Consider the following 22,562-nt stretch of genomic DNA (forward strand, 5'->3'; position numbering starts at 1 on the left):
CTGGACACCTTGCTCCCTGTAGGAGCACAAAAGTAAATCTTACTATGTTTCCGACACCCAGGAATGCATCGTCCATAAGGGGAGAAGAGCTGCAGGTAATAACCACAAGTATAGAGACGCCTGCATAACCCCTCCCCCCCCTCCAATCTTGTCCTACGTTTTAGCCTTGCTTGTGATTTTCCTGGAATTTTAGTGTACTGCTACCCCTGTCTGGCTGGTAGAAATGCTGCCCCACCCCTGCGTCATTGCTGCAACAACCAAGAGCACAGAGAATGCCCCTTCGACGGGAGGAGGCACTGGCCATGGTGGCCCTCTGGGGAGCGCACCAGCGGCTGGAAGACCTCTCTCTCTGTCTCTCTCTAACTCTGCCTCTGAAATAGGCACATCTTTAAAAAACAGCAACAGCAATGTAACTGACACCAAAAAACTATGGATGCTTAGGGCCCTGTGATGTCTCAATACACATTGTATACACTGTGCAATTCCCAAATCAGGGTGAACATATGTATCAAATACTTCACCATTTCTTTATTATGAAAACTCAAATAGCCTTTCTCCCAGTTTTTTGAGAAAAGTACATCATTATCTACATTCATTTTTTTCTGTGCAATAGAACCCCAGAATTTCTTAACTCCCAGAGAGACGGAATCATCCATGTGCTGGGTCACCCCCAAAGTGGCAGCAAGGGACAGGGCTGGGCCAGGCTGAAACACGGAGCCACCGCTCCTGGCACAGTCCTCAGCCCCTCTCAGCGCGGCCAGCAAGGCGCGAGGACTCCCCAGCTCCTGCCCTGCGGAGGAGAGCCCGGGACCACAGCGGGCGCTCTGCATTCCTCCTGGCCTCCAGGCTTTGGGTGGAAGTGAATCACTCTCAGGACTTGGCCAGATGATGACTCACCCGCAAGCTTGGACGCCGTGCACGACGTCCACTGCTACGCAGACCCGACTGATGAACTCGCTTCGCCCCTCGGCTGCCCAGACAGGACTGGAGGTGTCTGGTGCGCCTGGGGCCAGGGGCTGTGAGTCTCCCCGAGATGCTCTCGGGCCAGATGGCGCAGCATCAAGGTGGCACCGAACAGCCGCCCTCGTCCCCCGACACACGCCCTTGCGAACCAACTCGGACCCGTGTTCTCCGTCCGGAAACCCGGGCCTGTGCAGGTTTGGGGCCTAGCTGCCCCGGCCCGCTGCAGGGTGAGCTTCCCAGCTGCCCGCAGTGGAGGGTGGAGGTGGCATTGGGGGCTGGAAGCCAGGAGTGCGACGTCCCCAGAGCGGTTTCCGGGCTGGGAGGGGCCCGGCGCGTACCTGACCCCAGCTGCGCTCAGGGTCCGTCCAGCGAGCCCCCAAGGAACGTGTTTCCGGAGTGACCCACGCACTCCAGGAGCCCAAACGGCGTCCCCGGTGTCCCCTCCACCGCCCCCTGCGCAGCGACGCGCAGGTGCAGTGCGCGCCCCCCACGCGCGCCCGGCCCTCCCCGCCCTGCCAGCCCGGAGCGCCGCGGCCGAGCCCCGCGTTCTCCAGCGCGCGGCTCCACGGCGCCTCCTCCGGCCCCGGCCGCGCCCGTCCGGCTCCGCCCTGCGCCCGCTCCGTGGCTCCAGCGCGGAGCCCTCGGCGCGCAGGCTGCGGGCGCCAGCCCAGGCCGCGGGCGGAGTCGGCGGCGCGCGGGGCGCTGCAGCGGGGTCCCCCGGCTCCCGGGCCGAGCCCTGCGGCTGGGTGCCCGCGCCCCTACCCGGGGCCGCCCTACGCTGAGGGGCTCGGGCGATGGCGGAGGAGGAGGCGGCTGTGGCGGGAGGTGAGGTTGCCGGGGGCGGGCGAGGCGGCGCCAGGTGAGCCCACGCTGTGGGCTCGTGAGCGCTCCGAGGTCCCCGTGCTGTCGCGCACGCCGGTTGTCATCTGCGGCGTTAGGAGCGCGGGCGCTGAGCTGCACACAGTCGCCTCGGTGCCTGGCCGCGAGCACTGCCGGGCGCCGGGACGCCCCCGCGGGCGGCGGCAGGTGCTCGGCGGCGCTCACCTGCACCTGCCGAGCCCTGCCGGCCTCGGGGAAGCCGGCCCGCGCCGCCGCTCTCGGTGTACGCTAGGGAGGAATTGTGTGCCGCGAGCTGCAAGTTCGGGCTTTTGTGGTTTTCTTTGCTTGGGACGGCTTCTCCCAATTACGGGTCGGAGGGGACGTGTCCAAATCGCTGCCGTTCTGATGTGTGTGTTCTTTGCTGATGATACTGACTCGTGGGGGAATTCTTCTGTAGGACTCGGAGGACCGGGTGTAGGGCTGGGACACCCCCTGTGCCCTGGCCTGTTGCTGAGCTCTGCCTGGTGTTGGGACTGGGTCATTTGAAATCCTTTGACCTTTGTTTTCCCATCTGTAAAGTGGGTGCATAGCTATGGTGTCTGCTTTGTAAGGTTGTTAGGATTCAGTGGGGTGGAAGTGCACGCAGAATGCTCAGCCCGGTATTTGGGAGCTGCTTGTTTCTTAGTAGCCTCTGGTCGGGATTAATTTAGTTCCGATCTGCATTGCCCCATCAACGAGTCGTCTGTAACCCGTGAAGAAAGTGTTGTCCCACGTGAGTTAAAATTGGCTAAATTGAGTATTTGGGCTTTTCTGGGGTGGAAAAAAAAAGTGCAAATGCCCTACTATTTGGAAGAGCGACTTTCCCAGCCGAGTCTCGGGGACTTGGAGAGCTTTTACTTAGGGGTGGGCTGCTACTCTGCCCAGTACCACATGTGAAGCTGGGAGTGGTGGTGATTAATTTTACTGAGGGGTAGATGGGAGAGCGGAGCCGGCACCTGCTGTGTGCCAGGCGTTTCACAAGCACTGCCTTTGTCAATCTCACAGCAACCTTGTGGTGCAGCGGGCGTCTCCATGTCACCGATAAGAAAATTGAGGCCTGGTAATCCCACAATGGGAAACCAACGGAATAGGAGTTCAGTCCGTGGCTGCCTGCCTTTTCCTGTTCTCACTGGGCAGTGCTAACAGACACCTCTTTATCTACGGAGGGTGGAAAACAATTATTTGTCCGCATTCTCCCCATCGCCGGAGGTAGAAGAAAGGTTTTGATGTGAGAGGCCAGGGTCCCGTGTTCCTGTACACTCCCAGGCTGTCCGTGTGGAGAAAGCCTGGCTTGGGCTTACGCTGCAGGAGCTGTTTAAGGACTGTAGGTGGCGCTAGGCAGAACCACCTGCTCACTTAGGCTTTTGGATGCTTTTTTACTTGTTTACCTTGAAAGGCCTTGAGAAAGCGAAACAGAGATCTTTCATCCACTGGTTCACTTGTCAAATGTCCACAACAGCTGGGGTTGGGCTAGGACAAAGCCAGGAGCCAAGGGACTCCATCCGGGTCTGCATGTGGGTGGCAGGGAACCAAATGCTTGAGCCTCCCAGAGTGTGTGCTGGCCGGAAGCTGGAATCAGGCACAGAGCTGGGACTCTGATACCGGATACGGATGTCCTAAGTGGTGGTTTCACCACTGTGCCAGACACCTACCCTACGCGTAGATTTGTGACAAGGTCACATATGGGATGGATGAGATGAAGCACGCTCCCACGTGGTAAGTGGTTCCAGAATCCCCAGGCCGCCTTGGGGGTGGGAGTGGGGGTGGGCTCACATGTCCCTGACTGCTGGCCGTGGACAGACTTGGCCCTGGAGTCTGCCGGGCCGCTTCCTCGCCTGCCCCTTTCTCATCAGTTCTGCGGTTACTAAGGTGCTTCCCTTCCTTTCTGTGTCTCAGAGCCTGTTCTCCTTTGCCCAGGCCACTAGTGCTGGCCTCAGTCCTCAGGCAGACCAGGAAGGGAGGGGCTGCTGGCTCTCTGGTGTGGGGTTGTACGCACTCAGGTGCCTGAGATTGGGTCATTCGTCAGCATCCGTGGCATTATCAGGGGGCGGGGCCTCTGCGGCACGTGCCTGCCCTGGGGGAAGTAATGTCTGGTCCTGGGATTTGCAAGTGTGCAAGCTGGAGTGGAGCTGGAGTAACCTTCCCAGGGCGGTGAGTGTGGGAACCGAGGTGAACCTGCTGTAGGAACCGGTTGTGAGATGGAGCTGTGCACGCCCCCCCTACCCTGTTTCTCCCATTACTCAGATGCTGTGCTGGTTGCTGGTCCCCAACACACACAGTTTCAATTGTATCATGTTAGGCTCTGATATCCTTTTTTTTTTTTTTTAAGATTTATTTATTTGAGGGGGCAGAGTTACAGACAGAGGGAGAGACAGCGAGAGAGGTTTTCACCCACTGGTTCATTCCCCAGATGGCCAGCAACAGCTGGAGCTGGGCCAATCCAATCCAAAGCTAGGAGCTTCGTCCTGCTCTCTCATGTGGATGCAGGGGCTCAAGCACTTGGTCATCTTCCACTGCTTTCCCAGGCCTATTAGCAGGGAGCTGCATGGGAAGTGGAGCAGCTGGGACTTGAACTGGCGCTCATATGGGATGCTTGCGCCGCAGGCAGAGGCTTAACCTACGATGCCGCGGTCTCAGCCCCAGGCTCTGATCTCTTAATTATTCATCAGTTTTTAAAAATATCTCTAAGTTTCTTAAAATCATTCCAGTTATACAATATTAAAATACTCCCTTGACACTGCCTAAGTGTTGTTTGGTACAATAGGAAATGGTGTAGCAGGTTAAGCCGCCCACTGCCTGCAATGCCAGCATCCCGTATGGATGCTGGTTCTTGTCTCTGCTGTTCCACTTCCAGTCTGGCTCCTTCTAATGACCTTGGAAAAGCAGTGGAGAATGGCCCAAGTGCTTGGGCCCTGTACCCACGTGGGAGATTCTGATGAGACACCTGGCTCCTGGCTTCATCCTGGCCCAGCCCTAGCCATTGTGGCCATTTGGGGAGTGAACCAGCAAATGCAAGGTCTCTCTCTTTCTCTCATTCTCTATCTTTATCTCTATCTCTATCTCTATCTCTATCTCTATCTCTGTCTCTATCTCTGCCTTTCAAATAAATCTTTAAAAAGAAAATAAAAAGAAAAGAAAGAAAGAAAAAGAAGTGGAGTGGCCAGGACGTGAACCTGTGCCCTATGGCCTGCCAGGGTCGCAGGTGTCTGCTTTACCTGCAGTACAGGCTCCTCAGAAGTGTGTTGCATGAAGATAAACCTCTGTTGGGGCACATTTGTGGCCTGTCAGTTCAGATGCCCACATTCTGTACCTGAATGTATGGGCTTAATTCTTGTCTCTGGCTCCCAACTTCAGCTTCCTGCTAACAGAGACCCTGGGAGGCAGCAATGGTGGCCCAAGTAGTTGGGTTTTTGCCACCCACATGGGAGACCTGGAATGGGCTCCTGGCCCCTGACCCTGACCTTGCCCCCAGCCCCAACCATCATAGGCATTTAGGGAGTAAAAGAATGAAAGAACCTCTCTCCCCCTCCCCCTCCCTCCCCCCCTGCCTTCCTCTCTTCTGTGTCTCTCAAGAGTATTTTAAAACACTCTACATTTTTTTTTTTAAAGATTTATTTATTAGAAAGGCAGAAGTTACAGAGAGAGAAAAGGTAAGACAGAGAGATCTTCCATCCACCTGGTTCACTCCCTAGATGGCCACAACCAGACCAGGACTAGGCCAGGCCAAAGCCTAGCTTCTTCTGGGTCTCCCAAGCGGGTGCAGGGGCTCAGGGACTTGGGCCATCTTCTGCTGCTTTCCCAAATGCATTAGCAAGGAGCTGGATCAGAAGTGGAGCAGCCGGGATTCAAGCTGGTGCTCACACAGGATGCTGGTGTCGCAGGTGGTGGCTTAACCCACTGTGCTCCAGTGCTTGCCCCTCATTCCATGTTTCAATAAGCCTTTTGAAATTCCTTCTCATCCTTACAGAGAGGTAAAAAGAAAGACAGCTAAAGGAAGAGGAACTGTAGGGAGAAATCAATCTTCCACGGAATATGGTTTGCATTATGCGACATTTAGATTGAAAGGTTAAAATGATTGTCATAAAACAATAGCAGCCAAGACCTCCAGCGTTTTCCTTGTGGTAACCTAGGTTTCCTGGCAGATGGGAAATGCCTTGGTCCTGTTTGGCTGGCACGTCGCCAGGGAGTGCCACGCCAGCTGCTCGCCTTCTCTCCCACGACACCTCCCCTCCCCCACCTCCTCCTCCAGGCCTTTGTGCAGGCTGGGCCGCTCCTGGGGTGCCCTGTCCTCCTTCAGGTGGGCGTGGGAATCTTAGGGTGTGTGGGGGAGGCGAGGGCAGATGTGGGGACACTGGCCTGGGCTTTGGAGCCCTGTGTTGCCTGTGTGATTCCCAGGTTCATTATCAGCTGTGCGACCTTGGCCAATTTGGCTAACTTCTCTGAGCCCCGGTTTCCCTGGGTTTAGATGACAGAACCAGTGTATGAGCACCGGCCTATACCCATTGATTTTTTCCCCGTTTCAGGAAACCTGCCCAGAATCTCCCCCACCAGTTGAAACTGTTCTCTTCTGTTTTCTTTAGTTTCTTCTTTCAACTTTATTTGAGAGAAAGAGAGAGCGCTTCCATCCACTGCTTTACTCCCCGGATGGCAGCAACAGTTGAGGCTGGGCCAGGCCGAAGCCAGGAGACCGGAACTCAGTGCAGGTCTCCCAGGTGGAAGGCCGGGACCCAAGTACTTGAGCCATCACCTGCTGTCCCCAGGGATGAGCGTTAACAGGAAACTGAAGTAGTTCTGGGACTCTGACGTGGGATGCTTGTGCCCAAACAGTGTCTTAGCTGAGCACCAATGCCTGCTCCTCAACTCCCCTCTGCACGTTGTAGTTTTCTTTTCTTTTTTTTGTATGTCTGTAATACCACTCGTGCCTGTTTGCTAAGAGTGATTTAAGCTCCAGCCTTGAGTTACACATCCCAAGGAGAGCAGGGCCGCTTCTCACTCATCTTCACCATCTCTGATTCCTTGTACCTATTAAATGCTTAATGAAGCTGTGTAGGTTTCGAATGAATGGTGGTTTGTTTAAGGTGTAGGCAGGGTTGGGTCCATTCATAAGGGAGCTATGAAATACACACTTACTATTTGCTGGGAACACAGATGGCGAGCTGGATGAAGCAGGAGGCGTGGTCTAGGAGGCTCCAGAGTACGTTAGGCTGGGTAAGAAATGCAGCCAATTATTTGTGATAGCAGGTGGAGCCTGGTAGAATGTGAGCAGGGCACCTGTCAGGTGGGCCTGCTCCCCTGAAGCCGGGAGAAGTTACATCCATGGAGGAGGGCGTCCCGGAGGCTTTTGGAGAAGGTGGCAGTTCAGGATTGATGGAGAGAGAATACTTAGGTTGCGAGGAAGAGAGTCTTGCAGGGACAGGACAGAAATGTAAGACCACCGCTGACGTGCTTGGGAGGACTCGGGCTAGGGTCCTTTGGCTTCGGGTGGGAGAACCAAGAGTTCCGGTGCTGGGGTGGCCTGCCCTTCCAGGCCTGGTGTGCGGCATGGACAGGGCACACAGCCCTACAGGTGCATGGCTTCCTCTTCTCCAAGGGAAGTTTCCTTTGGGTTCCTGGTCAGCAACAGAGCTTTTGTCTCTCTCACTCTGAATGGCCAGCGATGGCATATTTTTTTATTATTTGTTTGAAAGGCCAAGAAACAGAGGTCTTCCATCTGCTGGTTTGCTCCCCAAATGCCTGTAACCACCAGGGCTGGGCCAGGCTGAAGCCAGGGACCTGGAACTCCATCGGGGGCTCCCGTGTAGCCGTGGCGAGTAACCCATTTACTTGAGCCATCACCTGTGCATCCCAGGGTCACATTAGCAGGACGCTGGATCAGACTTGTGGCAGGGACTTGAGCACAGGCATGTCCATTGGGAACTTGTGTGTGTCAGCCACTGAGCCCAGCACCTGCCCTGTTGGCGGCCTGTTTCTGGTGTATAAGAAAGCTGGAAGTAGAGGCTTTGCTTTCTGCCAGGCGGTGGCCCATGAGGGTTTAGCCTGCTAAGTGCGTTTTATATTCTTCGTTCTGTGCAGCTACACCTTCTCCCGTCACAGCCTGTTGGGAAGCAGCATCTGCACTTTCCACACCTGTCTCACATGGTGACCTGTGTTGTCCTTCTGTCTCCCTTACTCGTGTATGCTGGATATGGACATGGGCTCCAGGCATGTCCATAGTGGAAAACATGTGTGCAGCCCCATGGGACAGAGCTAAAGGCCCTCAGCCTCTGCTCCCAGTGCACATGTGTTGCAAAGACTTCCTGTGCCCTGCATGTCTGAATATGTTGCTAGTATGAAAACAGCACTGCTGGGGGTGGGGGCTGGCACTGTGACACAGCGGGTAAAGCCACCACCTGTAGTGCTGGCATCCCATACGGGTGCCGGTTCAAGTCCCAGCTGCTTCTCTTCCAATCCAGCTCTCTGCTATGGCCTGGGAGAGCAGTGGAAGATGGCCCAAGTGCTTGGGTCCCTACACCCGCATGGGAGACCCAGAGGAAGCTCCTGGCTCCTGGCTGTGGCCAGTTGGGGAGTGAACCAGCAGATGGAAGACCTCTGTCTCTCCTTCTCTTTCTTTCAAATAAAAAAATCTTTAAAAAAAGAAAACAGCACTGGGGGTGATGCTCGTGTGCTGACAGCAGGAGGTGGTCCTGTGTTGATTGGCATTCAGTGTAGAGGATCACTGACTCGGAAGTGATGAGCTGTGGATACACCTGGACACATCCTTCTCTCTTCTTCTCGGAAGAGCAACACCCCTGGAGAATGTCCGAGGCACATATGTGTTTCACAGAAGTACAGATCTTTTTTTTTTTTTTAAAGATTTTATTTATTTATTTATTTATTTGACAGGTAGAATTACAGACAGTGAGAGAGAGAGAGACAGAGAGAAAGGTCTTCCTTCCGTTGGTTCACCCCCCAAATGGCCGCTACAGCCGGAGCTTCCTTCTGGCCTCCCATGCAGGTGCAGGGCTTTCCCAGGCCACAGCAGAGAGCTGGACTGGAAGAGGAGCAACAGGGAGTAGAACCCGGCGCCCATATGGCATCCTGGCACCCCAGGTGGAGGATTAACCTAGGGAGCCACCATGCCGGCCCCAGAAGTACAGGTCTTAAAACATAGTTTATAGGCCGGTGCCGTGGCTTAACAGGCTAATCCTCCGCCTTGCGGCGCCGGCACACCAGGTTCTAGTCCTGGTCGGGGCGCCGGATTCTGTCCCAATTGCCCCTCTTCCAGGCCAGCTCTCTGCTGTGGCCCGGGAAGGCAGTGGAGGATGGCCCAAGTGCTTGGGCCCTGCACCCGCATGGGAGACCAGGAGAAGCACCCCTGCTCCTGGCTTCAGATCAGCATGATGTGCTGGCCACAGCGGCCATTGGAGGGTGAACCAACGGCAAAAGGAAGACCTTTCTCTCTGCCTCTCTCTCTCACTATCCACTCTGCCTGTCCAAAAAAAAAAAAAAAAAAAAGTAAAAAACAAAAACAAAAAAAATAGTTTACATTCAATGGGTTTGCAATGGACTGAGACGGTATCAAATAGGAAGTTCATGGAATGGGCTGTTTTAAGGAATACAAGACTGTCTGGATTAATCATTGCTTTGTTGAAGATCCAGGAGAAGCTTGGGAAGAAAGGTGGACGCCATCTCTGCTCCACGAGCACCCTCTAAGCACCCGCCAGCTCCCTGGTTGGAGAATTCAGTTTTGTCAGAGTTTGCATATTCCCAGAGGTGTGCTGTGCTGTGCTGTGCTGTGCTGGCAGGGCCACAGAAGCAAATCCCGCTGCGTTCCCACTGGGCCAGCTCTTGCACAGTGGGTCACCCAGCCCGCCACACCGCCCTGCACAGGAGAGAGTGTGCTCCATACGCTACAGAGCTGGCGGCTGCCTGACTGCTAGCAGCACCTTGGGCTCTCTGCTTCCTTCCTGCAGTAATCATGGCTACCTCTGGGCCACGTGGCCGTGCGCAGCACAGCCTGATGACGTCACACCGGAAACATAGATGGCGTCTCGCAAATTAGGAATCAGAGGGTTCAGAGATGCATTTCTGAAGCCAGTTCTCTAGAGAGAGTATGAACGTGGCTTCAGATTCTGAAGGCTGCCGTGACCATGGTGTGTTGTTCCTCGATAGTGTTGGTCAATGTCACTTTGGGTTGTGTTGCTTTCTGGGCTTCTGTTTGTGGCACCTCGGCATCTGCCTGTTTCCTTTCTTGTCTGATTCCTCTTTCCAGCGTAATCGCTATGGAAAGCTGCACAGGTACTCCTAGGAGCACTCAGGAGTCTTTTCTCCCAGAGTTAACGTGAAGGTGTGTCGTCTTGCTGATGCCTGCGGCGTCAGGAGCCGTGCACCTTTTCCAGACTCTCTGTAGGATTTGGCCAGTCCAGTCTGGTCTGCTTACCATGAATCAGGATAGTGAGCCACGTCGTGTCTCCGTTGGCATTTCTGCAGGGATTCTGCGTTGTCAGCTGTGTTCTCTCGAGGGTGGCAGTGATGCGGCTGTAACCCCTCGACAGCTGCGCCCATTTTTGCCCGCAGTGGAGAAAGCTGCTGGCGTTGACACTGTTAAACCCTGCACTCTTCCTCTGCATGGAGGTCCATCAGGCCTGGAGCAAGTTCGGGGACTCTCCCTGGGCCAGTCTGAGGCACTGCTCTTGCTCGCATTGGCCCAGCCCTGGATCAGGAGGAAGGCCCTTGAGCTAGTCATGGTCAGGGCAGCATTCCTGAGTGCCTGTGTCATGCTGACCATGCTCTGTGTCACCACTGCGTGGTTTCCTGTGGCTCCAGCTTCCCTAGAGTCACCGTGACTGTTCCCACTCCCCCTTGCCCATTTCAGAAGCTTAGCTTGTGTCAGCCTCTCTTCGGTCTGCTGAAACGGTCAATGGTTCTTCGCCTTTGTTGAGTAGTCACTGTGTTCCAGGTGTTCCGAGTGCTTACACAGTGTGGTTAATGGAATCTGAAGCAACTCTGGATGGTAGGTACTATTATTTTTTAAAATATTGTTAATTTATTTGAGAGGCAGAGAGCGAGAGAGAGACAGAGACGCCTACCTCCCATCTGCCGACTTACTCACCGAATGTCTGCAACAGCCACAGCTGGGCCAGGCTGAAGCCAGGAGCCCAGAACTTAATCCAGGTCTCCCACATGGGTGGCAGGCACCCAACTGCTTGAGCCATCAGCACTTCCTCCCAGAGTGTGCATGATCAGGAAGCTGGAATTTGGAGCAGTGTCGAGAATTGACGCCAGGCACTCTGATGGGGGTGCGGGTGTCCTAGTGGTGCTGTAACTGCTGAGCCAGAAGCCTGCCCGACAGGTGCTGTCATTCCTCTGTGCCGGAGATGTGGAAACCAAGGTAAAAACACTTCTGTACCTGGCCCGAGAGTGAGCCAGGCAGAACTGTTGGCCGCCCAGCCTGGGCCTATGTTGTGTTCCTTCAGTGCCTGTGGGGCATGTGGATTTGGTACCATTCCTGTGACAGGTGGGCGTCCATGCTGAACTGATGTGATGGGAGGGAGGGTGGAATACCGGTCCACTTTGGCTTTGAGAGAGTGTGAGTTCTTTCCCCAACTACTTGGGGAATGCTTGGCTCCTGTGTTAGTCAGGCTCAAGCAGGGAGCAGAATCAGTGGGAGACGTGTGTTACGGCATTTACTGTGGGTCCGGGGCTCATGCCACTGTGGGGCTGGCCAGGCAAGGCTGCACTCCTGGGCTGGGTTGTCACCTGCTCTGCACAGGCTCCACCTGCTGTCCCTGGTGAAATTTCTCTGTTTAGGGAAGCATCAGCTTTGTTTTGAAGGCTCTTTGCCTGCTTAAACAAACCCATCCAGATTGTCCAGGATCCTTTCCCTTATTGATAGTCAGCTGATTATGGACTCTATTATTTTTTTAAGCTTTTATTTATTTATTTATTTGAAAGACAGAGTGACAGAGAAGGAGAGACAGAGAGAGAGAGAGATCGATCTTCCATCTGCTGGTTCACTCCCCAAATGCTTGCAGCAGCTGGGGCCAGGCCAAGCCAGAACCAGAACTCCATCCAGGTCTCCCAAGGGGTAGCAGGAACCCAAATACCTGAGCCATCATCCACTGTCTTGAAGGCACGTTAGTGGGAAATTGGATTGGACCGGAAATGGGACTTGCTCTAGCACTCCAATATAGCATTCAGGGGGCATCCCAGGGGGCTTAACCTGCTGCCCCACAACTCCTACCCCCAATGACAGAGTTAAATCAAGTCCACAAAGGACCTGAAGGCCCTGCACAGCAACACCCAGGCTGGTGCTTCCCGGAATAACCAAGGGCACAGCGCAGCCCGCCTGACACAGCAGAGGCCATGGTAGCCGTCTACTCCCTTTCCCCGAGCCCCAGTTTCCTGGTTGGCTCACAGAGGCTACAAGCACCAGGGGATTTTCGGGGGTTGTCCAGGAGAACAGCCCTGTAAACGGCCCGGGCCTGGCACGTCAGGATTCAGCAGGAGATGGTGGTGACAGCGGCGCGGCTGGGTCCCACCCACGGTGGTGACTCAGCCCCATTCCCGTCCCTGTCTGGTCATTCCGGTTCCCGGCAGCGGTTGAGCTTCCTCACTGGTGACCTGCCTGGCTCTCTTCTAATCCATCTGTTGTTTTGCTCAGGCTCCCACGAGAGGCCTCCTCCATGTCCGGGAAGTGGCGGCTGCCATCCAGACTTGCCACGCTGGTGGCTGGCCCAGGGGCCTGCGGGTCAAATCGGCCTGGCGTGGAGCTGGAAGCCCTCCCCCTATTTCAGTAGTGATGTGGGGGCGGGCTACACATAGCACCGATTCTCCCGAACAGACAGTCTCCATTCTGTGTCTTTAGCTTGTGTGTAAACCGAGAGTGATGTGGAGTGGGGCGTGTGGGCTCCCCACTCTGAGCCCCCATGTCCTCATCTGGGAGGTGAGCAGGTTGGATGGAGTTCGGCTCTTTTGTCCACTTCCCCTCTGATGGATCTCTGCCTGCAGAGAAAACCATGTATCGATCTCTTCAGGATTTTCTCAAACTCTTCTGTAGTAATTTTTATCTCTAAGAGCAAAAGCAGTTGATTTTTTTCTATCGTAAACTAAATATTTCCTTATAATTTAATCAAATAATAAATTTTAAAAGTTGGGTAAGAATATCCTGCACTTTCCTGTTCCATCAGATGAGACGCAACATGTGAATAAATGAATTGGAAGCCAGCTCTGGCCGTGGGACTTGGGGACGGTTTTTGGCTTTGTCCTCCACTGCTGTTCAAGTCCACCTTACACTTAACTTCTGGGCGCGTTTCTGATCTCCCTGCTTTTCCCATGGTACCTCATCTCCTGCGTGTGGCGATGCAGCCTTTGTATCCAGCGTGGCTCCCACACTTCACCACAGTCCCGGCTTTTACTCTAGCCATTGTCCAGAATGCGAGAGGGGTACTCTCTTCCTTTGTCTCTTGTCAGACTGTGGCTCCCATTGGTGTCATGCTGTTTGAATGCATTCGAAAGCCCTGCACATTCGAAACCACAGATGTGTTGTGTCTTAGGCAAGAGACAAATCCAGCCTTCAAACAACATCCCCAGTGTTGATGGTCACACAGGCAGGTGAGATGCTGAGTACCCCGAAACTGCGTGATCAGCTACTGCGGTCTGTTCAGCGGGGTTCATAAGTGATGCCATTCCTCTGTGATACCACCCTTCTCATCACTTCTCCCCTCGCCATCAAGCTTTAACTGCAGGAGGATCTGGGAGGGGCCTTCAAAAACTTCAGGGAAAATGCGCATGGTAAAAGAAAACTATGCATGGGTTTCAGATTTTTCCTGCACCACAGTAACAGTATCTAATTCTGTTTTCCTGTGTTTGAATGTTTTGAAGTCCCTTCATTCTAGATTTTAAGCTCCACCAAGAAACAGTGTTTTTCCTTGGTCACCATTGCATCCCCAGCCCTAACACAGCATCTGGGTCATACTGGGTGCTGGAAGGATATTTCTGCATTGAGAGATCTGTAGGTCAGGCTAGGACTAGGACCACAGCTGACTAATGCCAGGCGACTGTCCAGATCACAGAGGAAGCTGTCTCCTGCCTCCTGCAGCCTTCCCCCCACACCTTGCTGCAGATTGCAGAACGAGTCGGCTTGTTGAGTTCATTCAAGGGATTAGAAGTCATAAACATACTCTGCTTCTCCCACTCTCAAGTCCTGCCCATGGTTTGTGTTTATCCTGGCTGCTGTGTCCTTGTGACATCAGGTGGGGAGAGCCTTGGCATACAAGAGACCCAGAGCGCTTGCTGGCTTCCAGGCCATCTGTAGTACAGTCCAGAGGAAGCAGTATAAGCAAATCCACTTCTTACTCCAGCATGCTGTAAACTACTCGAGCCTTTGCATCTATCGAGCCTGGGAAATCCCTGGCCCCTCGTTAATAGCAGGGAGGACATGTTATAGAGGTAACCAGGTCCCCTCTGGCTCATTTTAAGCCAGGAGGTGCAGTGTAACCCATGAGCTAGTGCAGCTTAACCCCCGAAGCTCTTAGGCACCATGACAGTGCCCAGAGTTTCACCCCCAGACTGATCTTCCCCAACTCAACCCGTTCCCCACCTGCTGAGTGATCCGACCGCATCTCTTCCCTGGCATCAGCCTTTGCTTTCCTCTAAAACTCCGCCTTGGGCTCTGCCTATGCCAGTGCTGCACAGTCAGTGAGCACTTGCTGTTCTCTCTGGCGTTTTGTTCAGCATGACAAGCACTCACTGGGTTTGAAGGTAGAGGCTTCGCACAGTGGATGGCACACCCACCTGCATCCCAGACAGAGTCCTGGCTCTGTTTCCGATTTCAGCTTCCTGCTAATGCACACTCTGGAAGGCAGAAGGTGATGGCTCAGGTAGCTGAGTCCCTGCCACTCACGTAGGAGACCCAGGTTGAGTTTTTGACTCCTGGCAACTGTAGGCATTTGGGGACTAAATCACCCCACAGGAAGTCTGTTTGTTCCTTTGCCTTTCAAATAAATAAATAATTTTTTAAACAGATTTAAATGACATACTGGTCATGTTGGCAGATGGTATATGGGTTAGATGTAATATGAAACCAAAAATATGTTGATAAGGTAATACCAGTGAAGATTAAATTTAGTAAGAAAAACAGGGCAGGGGCTGGTGTGGTGGCTTAGTAGGCTAAGCTTCCGCCTGCAGTGCTGGAATCCCATATGGGCACCAGTTTGAGACCTGGCTGCTCCACTTCCTCTCCAGCTCTGTGCTGTGGCCTGGGAAGGCAGCAGAAGATGGTCCAAGTCCTTGGACCCCTGTACCTGCGTGGGAGATCTGGAAGAAGCTCCTGGCTCCTGGCTTTGGTTCAGCTCTGGCCATTGCAGCCATTTGGGGAGTGAACCAGCAGATGGATGACCTCTCTCTGTGCCTCTCCCTCTCTCTGTCTCTAACTCTACCTCTCAAATTTTTAAAAATCTTAAAAAGAAAAATAGGGAAGCGCTTAAGTATATAATGAATGGAAGCACATGGAATGGTTAAAGATGTGTAATGAGCTAAAGCAAAAGCAGATTTGGATTAGCACAGGAAAAATCTACTTGGGAATCAGGAGACCTACACAGTTGTTCTTCCTCCACTGCTGTCGGGTTCTGTGATAAAGGACAAGGAATGTAATCATCCTTGGAACTCTTTTTTGGGAAAATAATTATATTTGGAAATCTGTAATGTCAATACAGGCGACTGAATCAGCAATGTCAAGTAAAAGTGGTTAGATACAAAATAAATGTGGATATAATCCTGTAAATTGTGGAAGTATAGTTCCAGAACATGGTCAGCCAAAGTCCTCTCCTCTCTGTGGACTGGACAACCCCGGGATGCTCACCTCCAAGTGCACCACGCATCAGAGGATTTTTGAGCAAAGTGTGTCCAGAAGAGAGCAATGAGACTGGTGCTAAGGCATCCAGGGAGGACTGTTTGAAAGAACTACACGGTTTGGTTCAGGAGAGAGGAGGATCTGAGAAAAACCTTTTCCAGCAGTTACTCTGTTGCTGGTTTGTGTCTTAAACATTTCTCAAACTCACTGCTTTGGATTCCCAGCAGTGGTGGTGGCTTTGAATGGTCTGCTTATCTGTCCAGGTCTTCTACAGCGTTCTTCAGAAGGGGTGGGAGAAATCTGTACTTCCCTCATTCTGTGGGGACTGTCATGGGATCGGCGTGTTTCTGATCCAACTCTGCAGCAGGCCTGCCACTCAGTGCCTCAGACCTGGGTCACCCAGCTTCTCCATGCTCCCTTGTGCCTGCTGGGATGAGGGTGCAGCTGCTCCTTGGTGTCTGTCTGGCTCAAGAGCTGGCCCCCAGCCCGCTGGACTCCATGCAGAGACATGACCCCTGCGCTTCCTGCTACAGTGTTTCTCTCCCCTTCCTCATGACTTCCATCACATGGATAGGAAATCACCACAGGGAGGCACAGCACCTTACACTGGGGGCCATCCTGGGGAAGGCCCAGCACCCCACGTTGCCCTGCAGAGGTGTGGAGCTGCCCGAGTGTGTGCGAGGGGCAGGGCCTGGGCTTGAGCTGGGTGTCTTACGACGCCTGTGCAGTCCGGAACTTCTTCCTTGAGATGCGTCCTCAGGCGGTCAGGGTCTGTGTCAGGTGCCTGTGGTGTGTGCTGCGCTGTCCCCAGCCACCAGTGGCCACTCTTTGTGGACCTAGGATGCCATGATTCCTTCCAGAGCATGGAACTGGCTCTTGACTGAGGCCTTCGATCTGTCATCCCGTGTCACATGTCCAGGTGCTCAAAGCAGGATGGCCGCCCTGCACCTGCAGAGGGGATCTTCTGTGACCGCAACACCTGCGGGAAGTTTTCAAGCCCCTGGAATACCTTTTCTTCCCACAGTTCTCTTGCACACCAAGTGCAGGACAAGTGTTCGAAACCCAGGTCCTTTCTCTGGGGGAAACCTGGGAGTGGCTCCAGGCGTTCTCCTGTCCTGAGCGCACAGCACTCTCATTCGCAGCAGTCTGCACAGTGCTGTGAGTGTGTCCTGTCAAAGACTGGGAATGACACAAAAACTTCTCTTGTTGTGCATAAGTAGGTTTTTTTTTTTTTTTTTTTTAAATATTTCATTTCTTCATTTGAGAGGCAGAGTTACAGAGGGAGGCCAAATGGCTGCAGTGGCTGGAGCTGGGCCAATCCAAAGCCAGGAGCCAGGAGCTTTCCTGTGTCTCCCACGAGGGTGCAGGGGCCCAAGGATTCGGGCCATCTTCTACTGCTTTCCCAAGCCAGAGCAGAGAGCCGGATCAGAAAAGGAGTAGCCGGGACTTGAACCTAGCTCCGTCTGCGGGACTTAGGACATCCACACGGGATGCTGGCACCACAGGCGGAATCCTAGCCTAATATGGCACAGCGCTGGCCCCTGTATGGAAGTAGTTTTGAATTAAAACAGTATATGCTAGTTGTAGGAAAGAACTGGCAAATTAAGGAAAATGTCAGTGAATAAACCACATCTTGATTGTGCTCTGAGGCTTTAGCATCTCAGAGCCTTGCCCACCCCAATGGGACTCCCCCTTGCTGGGCTGGCTGGATCCTACAGTGAAAAGGAACTTGCCTTGGAGCAAAGCAGCTGATGCAGAACCTGCCCCTCCCCCAGCACTCATCCCCCAGGGCCAGCCACCTGGGTGTCCTTCCCCACCCCCACCCCCACCCCAGGCTGAGATCATCCCAGCATTCCTGCAGGAACCGCAGGTGGCTGTGGCCCATTGCTCCCCTCCCCCTCTGCTTCCTGACCCAGGCCTCAGTTCCGTTTCCAAATGTTCTTCCCCCTTGTCTTCACACTGCCTTCCATCTGGGGCCACCTCACGTTCTTGGAGACCTTTCTGCTCCTCCCCTTCCCTGTGCCATCCTGTGTGCCCTTGCCCTTTCCAACACACCCTGTCCTCTTCGCAGTAGGCGCCTCTTAGGCACCCATCCCACCAGCCCCACAGCCCTTGAACCTTCAGGAAGCATCTTCCCTCCAAATCCCCACGTCGGAACTTCTCCTCGCTGGCCACTGCTTGAGTGTTTGCGGCTCTCCCTGACGCGCAGTCTGTGTTCCCCTGCGTGTTACTTCCGGCGCTCCAGTTCCTCTCCCTTCTCCTTTCAGCTCCTCCTCTTGCTTTGCTGCCCAGCCTGTACTCTGCAAGGCGACATTTTACTGTGATGTTTTCGTCATCACTTACTCATGCGTCGTTTGTCCTTTTGCACATAGGCGAACTTCCCTGGCGAGTGACCAGCCTCAGCAAGCAGAGAGAGCTGTTCCCTGTGCTGGGGTTTTGCACCCATCCTGTGACCGTGTGCAGTTTCACACACCTGCCCTGGGTCCCTGCAGTGTAGCAGTGGCTGGCTTCCCCTTTATCAGCTGGAACTCATGGAAATTAATAGTCTTTAGAGAAAATAAGCCCAAATGTGGTTCCGTTAGTCAAGTCGGAGACGTTTCGACCTTGTTCTGGGGATGTCCACTTGGGTTCCTTACATCTGAGTGCTCCTCCCCATGACATGATTCAAGCACCAGACTCAGGCTTTGACAGGTGGATGTCTTGCTACTTTTGAGTTCAAGGCCAAGAGAATCAAACTTGCCCCCTGACATCTGGGTTGGAGAGACAGAAATTTCTGAAATGTTTGAGTGTCGTACCTGAGATGCACTGGGGATCCTGACCCTTGCCTGGAAGGGTCTTTGGCCTTCTGGGCCCAGGTTAGCAGCAAAGCTGTATTTTCCCGACCAAACTGGAAAGGGTTCTGAGACCAGCTCTGAGTACCATCTGCATTAGAGAAGCGGGCAGGAATCTGGGTGCTGCAGCTTTTGCTAGGAAGACTTGAGAGCTGAGCTGCAGTACCCCCCTGCCCTGGGGAGGTTTAGCCCTAGAAGTGGTCGGGGTTGGCATGGTGTCCAGGCGATGCCCTTAGCTCCCTGCCTGGAAATAACCTGAGACTCTGCAGTGTGACGTCTGGGGTCCTCCGTGAGCTGGAGAAACCGGCTTTCCAGCTCGATTATTTATTTATTTATTTATTTATTTTTGACAGGCAGAGTGGACAGTGAGAGAGAGACAGAGAAAGGTCTTCCTTTTGCCGTTGGTTCACCCTCCAATGGCCGCCGCGGTAGGTGCACCGCGCTGATCCGATGGCAGGAGCCAGGTGCTTCTCCTGGTCTCCCATGGGGTGCAGGGCCCAAGCACTTGGGCCATCCTCCACTGCACTCCCTGGCCACAGCAGAGAGCTGGCCTGGAAGAGGGGCAACCGGGACAGGATCGGTGCCCCGAACGGGACTAGAACCTGGTGTGCCGGCGCCGCAAGGCGGAGGATTAGCCTAGTGAGCCGTGGCACCGGCTCTCCAGCTCGATTTTATGATATGGTTGGGCATCCCTTTTCAGAGATGCTTGGAAAAAGGAGTGTTTGGGATTTGGATTTTCTTTGGATTTTGGAATATTTTCATATGTATAGTGAGATATTTTGTGGTTGGGTGCAAGACTAAACACAAAATTCACTGATGCTTTGAATACATTTTATACCCGTAGCAGGAAGGAGCTTTTATCCGGTATCTTTTGTGCTTCTTCATTTTGACTGACCCATCACATGAGGTGAGATACAGAATTTCCACCTGCAGCATGCTGTTTCAAATTTTGGAGGTTTTAAAAAAATATTTATTATATTTATTTGAAAAAGAGATCTCCCATTTGCAGATTCACTTCCCAAATGCCTACAACAGCCAGAGCTGGGCCTTGCTAAAGCCAGGAGTCAGGATTTCCTATGTGGGTGACAGGAATCATACTATTTGAGCCATGGTCTGCTTCATTCCAGGGTGCATTTTGGGGTATTTTTGGATTAAGGGTGTTTAACTTATTTCAGTTACACACTACGTTCAGCTATGGCTCTTCCTCAATTGTCCATATGTAGTCTTTGTTCTTTTTCTTAGAAAACTGAGACATGATACTTGAAAAATTTTGCAACAGTATTAAACAGGAGAAAGGAGAAAAATTCTTCAATTGGCTACACAAATGAAACACCTGGAAACTTTTCATTGTGGTTTCCCCCCTTCCTTGCAAATGTATTATCTTTTTATGTTGTTTATCTTTTTTTTAAAAAAAGATTTATTTTACTTAAAAGGCAAAGTAACAGAAGGAGAGCCAGAAAGAGAGCTTTCATTTGCTGATTCATTCCCTAAGTGGACAAGGCTCGGCCAGGCAGAAGCCAGGAGCCTAGAACTCCATCCAGGTCTCCCATGTAGGTGCAGGGGCCCAAGCACTTTCCCAGGTGCATTAGCAGGGAGCTGGTTTGAAAATAGAGCAGCCAGGACTCAACCAATGCTAAGTATGGCATGCTGGTGTTGTAAGTGGTAGCTTCACACGCTGCACCACAACGCCAACTCCCTTTTCTTATTTTCAGTCTGTGTCTTTCATCCTGCTTTTCTCACTGAACATTACCTAAGCAATTCTTGTATCAATAAAGCCCACTATTAGCATCATTTTTAATAATGGTGTAGGATTTCCCAGAACGTGTTTCTGCCTCCTGTTCATGATGTTCTCTAAGCCTAAAGTGCCTGGTCTAAGAAACCCTTCTCAGTGCTACTCCCTGCCCCTGGGCAGGATTAACTGCCCTTCCTCGTCTGCTCTTGCTCCCTAGGCCTCTTGCTCTGTCTAGGTGCGAACTGCCTTCTGTATTTGGTTTATTTGTACAAATACACACGTATACAAGGTAGCTGCTAAGTCTTAACTTTTTTTTTTTTTTAATTTTTTTTGACAGGCAGAGTTAGACAGTGAGAGAGAGAGACAGAGAGAAAGGTCTCCCTTCCATTGGTTCACACCCCCAAATGGCTGCTACGGCCGGCGCGCTGCGCCGATCCGAAGCCAGGAGCCAGGTGCTTCCTCCTGGTCTCCCATACGGGTGCAGGGCCCAAGGACTTGGGCCATCCTCCTCTGCCTTCCTGGGCCACAGCAGAGAGCTGGACTAGAAGAGGAGCAACTGGGACAGAATCCAGCGCCCCAACTGGGACTAGAACCCGGGGTACCAGTGTCGCAGGCGGAGGATTAGCCTATTGAGCCGTGGCACCGGCCAAGTCTTAACCTTTTAAGCTATATCCTTTAAATCCCTTATCTATGCTCTTGAGAAACAGTGGTTTTTCTGTTTACTACTTGTTACATTCTTTATTTAGTGGAGGATTAAGCTTGTGAGTATAAAGTAATTCATGGGGGCTAGAATTGTGACATACAGAGTAAAGCCTCTGCCTGCGATGCCGGCATCCCATGTGGGCGCCGGTTCAAGATCCTGCTGCTCCTCTTCTGATACAGCTCCTTGTTCATGGCCTGGGAAAATCAGTGAAAGATGGCCCAAGTCCTTGCACCCCCACCACCCACATGGGAGACCTGGAGAGGCTCCTAGCTTTGGCCTGGCTCAGCCCCAGTTGTGCCAGCCATCTGGGGAGTGAACCAATGGCTGGAGGATATTTCTCTCTCTGTCTCTCTCTTTCTCTCTGTAACTGTGACTTTCAAATAAATAAATATTTTTTTAAGAAAAGTAGATAGAAAGTATGTCATTGTGAAAATTAGAAGAAAAATAAGAAAGGAAGGAAGTGGGAGAATGGCAGTGAGGAAGGGAAGGAGGGAGGGAGGGATGCTCTTAAATCTCTATGTTTGAAATACGTGAAATTTGTTTCCGTTTATAAATAAAAAATTAATTTAAAAAGATGTATCCTCTACCTAAATTAGGTATCTTAGAGTATTTATCCCATAATAAATACTATGATATATACAGTATTTCAAATCTCACTGAGCAAGTATTTTCATAATGTATAATACTATTTATAGCTGGCATTGTTGTTGAATAGTGTCCATTAGTACTTCATTTCTGTCTATCCTGTGACTAAGCATCTTAAAGTGACATGTTAGTGGTAAGAAACAGCATTTGGCTTCCATTAATGCTCACTAACACCAACCTGTGAAACAGTACTGGAACTGGCATTTAGCCTAGTGGGTAAGATGGCAGTTGAGACACCCATAGCCCACACTTGACAGCCAGCTGCGGGCCTGACTCCAGCTTCCTGCTAGTGCAGACTCTGGGCGGCAGCAGGGATGGCTCAAGTAGTTGGGTCCCTGCCACCCTTATGGGATACCTGGACTGGGTTCCCTGTTCCTAGCCTTGGCCCAGTCCCCTCTGCTCATTGCAGGCATTTGGGGGAGCAAGCTAGCAAATGGGAGCTTACTCTCTCCCCTCAGAAATTTTCTAAAGTTAGAACTGAAATGTCTTGCTGTGCTTTATCTGCTGTAGGTCAAGGGCTGGTAGAGGGGAACCAGTGCATTGCTCCATCGGTTTCCAGGCACGTGAGCCCAGCAGCCGCTGCACCCTTCAGCTCGCGTGGCGTGGACTTTCCAAGAAAACGCAGAGGAAGTGATTTGGATCCACCCCAGTAAGTGAATTTCTTAATCAAATACCGTCAAGTCTTTGTGTGCTTTTTAAATGATGAATTGTTTCTGAGGAGCAGGGAACATCTGGACTTTTCCACCCAACTCTGAAGGCAGCCAGGTGTCCAGGAGGCTGTGCAGAAGGGAGGTCTGAAAGAGACAATGTGTTGGATGTTTATGTTCCCAGCACAGCACCTGCCTTCCTGATGGAAACACTTCAGCACTAGGGGCCAGTTGAGTCATGTAAAACTCTTACTTCCCATGTAAACCCAAGTAGATCATAGTTATGGTCAGTGTTGAGAATACTCACCAGTTCCTTGTTCAAAATATTCTTAGTTGCCTCTCCAAAGCTAGG

The 22,562-nt window shown here is 52.4% G+C and overlaps 1 protein-coding gene across 13 annotated transcripts in view; it reads left to right on the forward strand.

Annotated features, from left to right (window-relative positions):
- Positions 1-1,713: 1,713 nt before the first annotated feature.
- The window catches only part of BMAL2 (basic helix-loop-helix ARNT like 2), a 68,764-nt gene continuing 47,915 nt past the window's right edge, over positions 1,714-22,562 (forward strand). For 8 of the 13 annotated variants that reach the window (XR_009866249.1, XM_062194998.1, XM_062194994.1 and 5 more), the window contains exons 1-2: positions 1,714-1,788; positions 22,074-22,212. Coding sequence is in view for 9 of the 13 variants with exons in the window: in XM_062194998.1 (XP_062050982.1) it covers positions 1,758-1,788; positions 22,074-22,212 (170 nt within the window). In the remaining 4 variants the exon portion in view is untranslated. Of the gene's footprint in view, positions 1,789-3,293; positions 3,538-10,642; positions 10,814-11,109; positions 11,192-13,294; positions 13,414-22,073; positions 22,213-22,562 lie in introns of those variants that run through there. The other 5 variants (XM_062194997.1, XM_062194999.1, XM_062194992.1 and 2 more) reach the window with 4 other exon arrangements.

This window comes from Lepus europaeus, chromosome 6 (genome assembly GCF_033115175.1).
Source record: "Lepus europaeus isolate LE1 chromosome 6, mLepTim1.pri, whole genome shotgun sequence".
Taxonomy (NCBI): domain Eukaryota; kingdom Metazoa; phylum Chordata; class Mammalia; order Lagomorpha; family Leporidae; genus Lepus; species Lepus europaeus.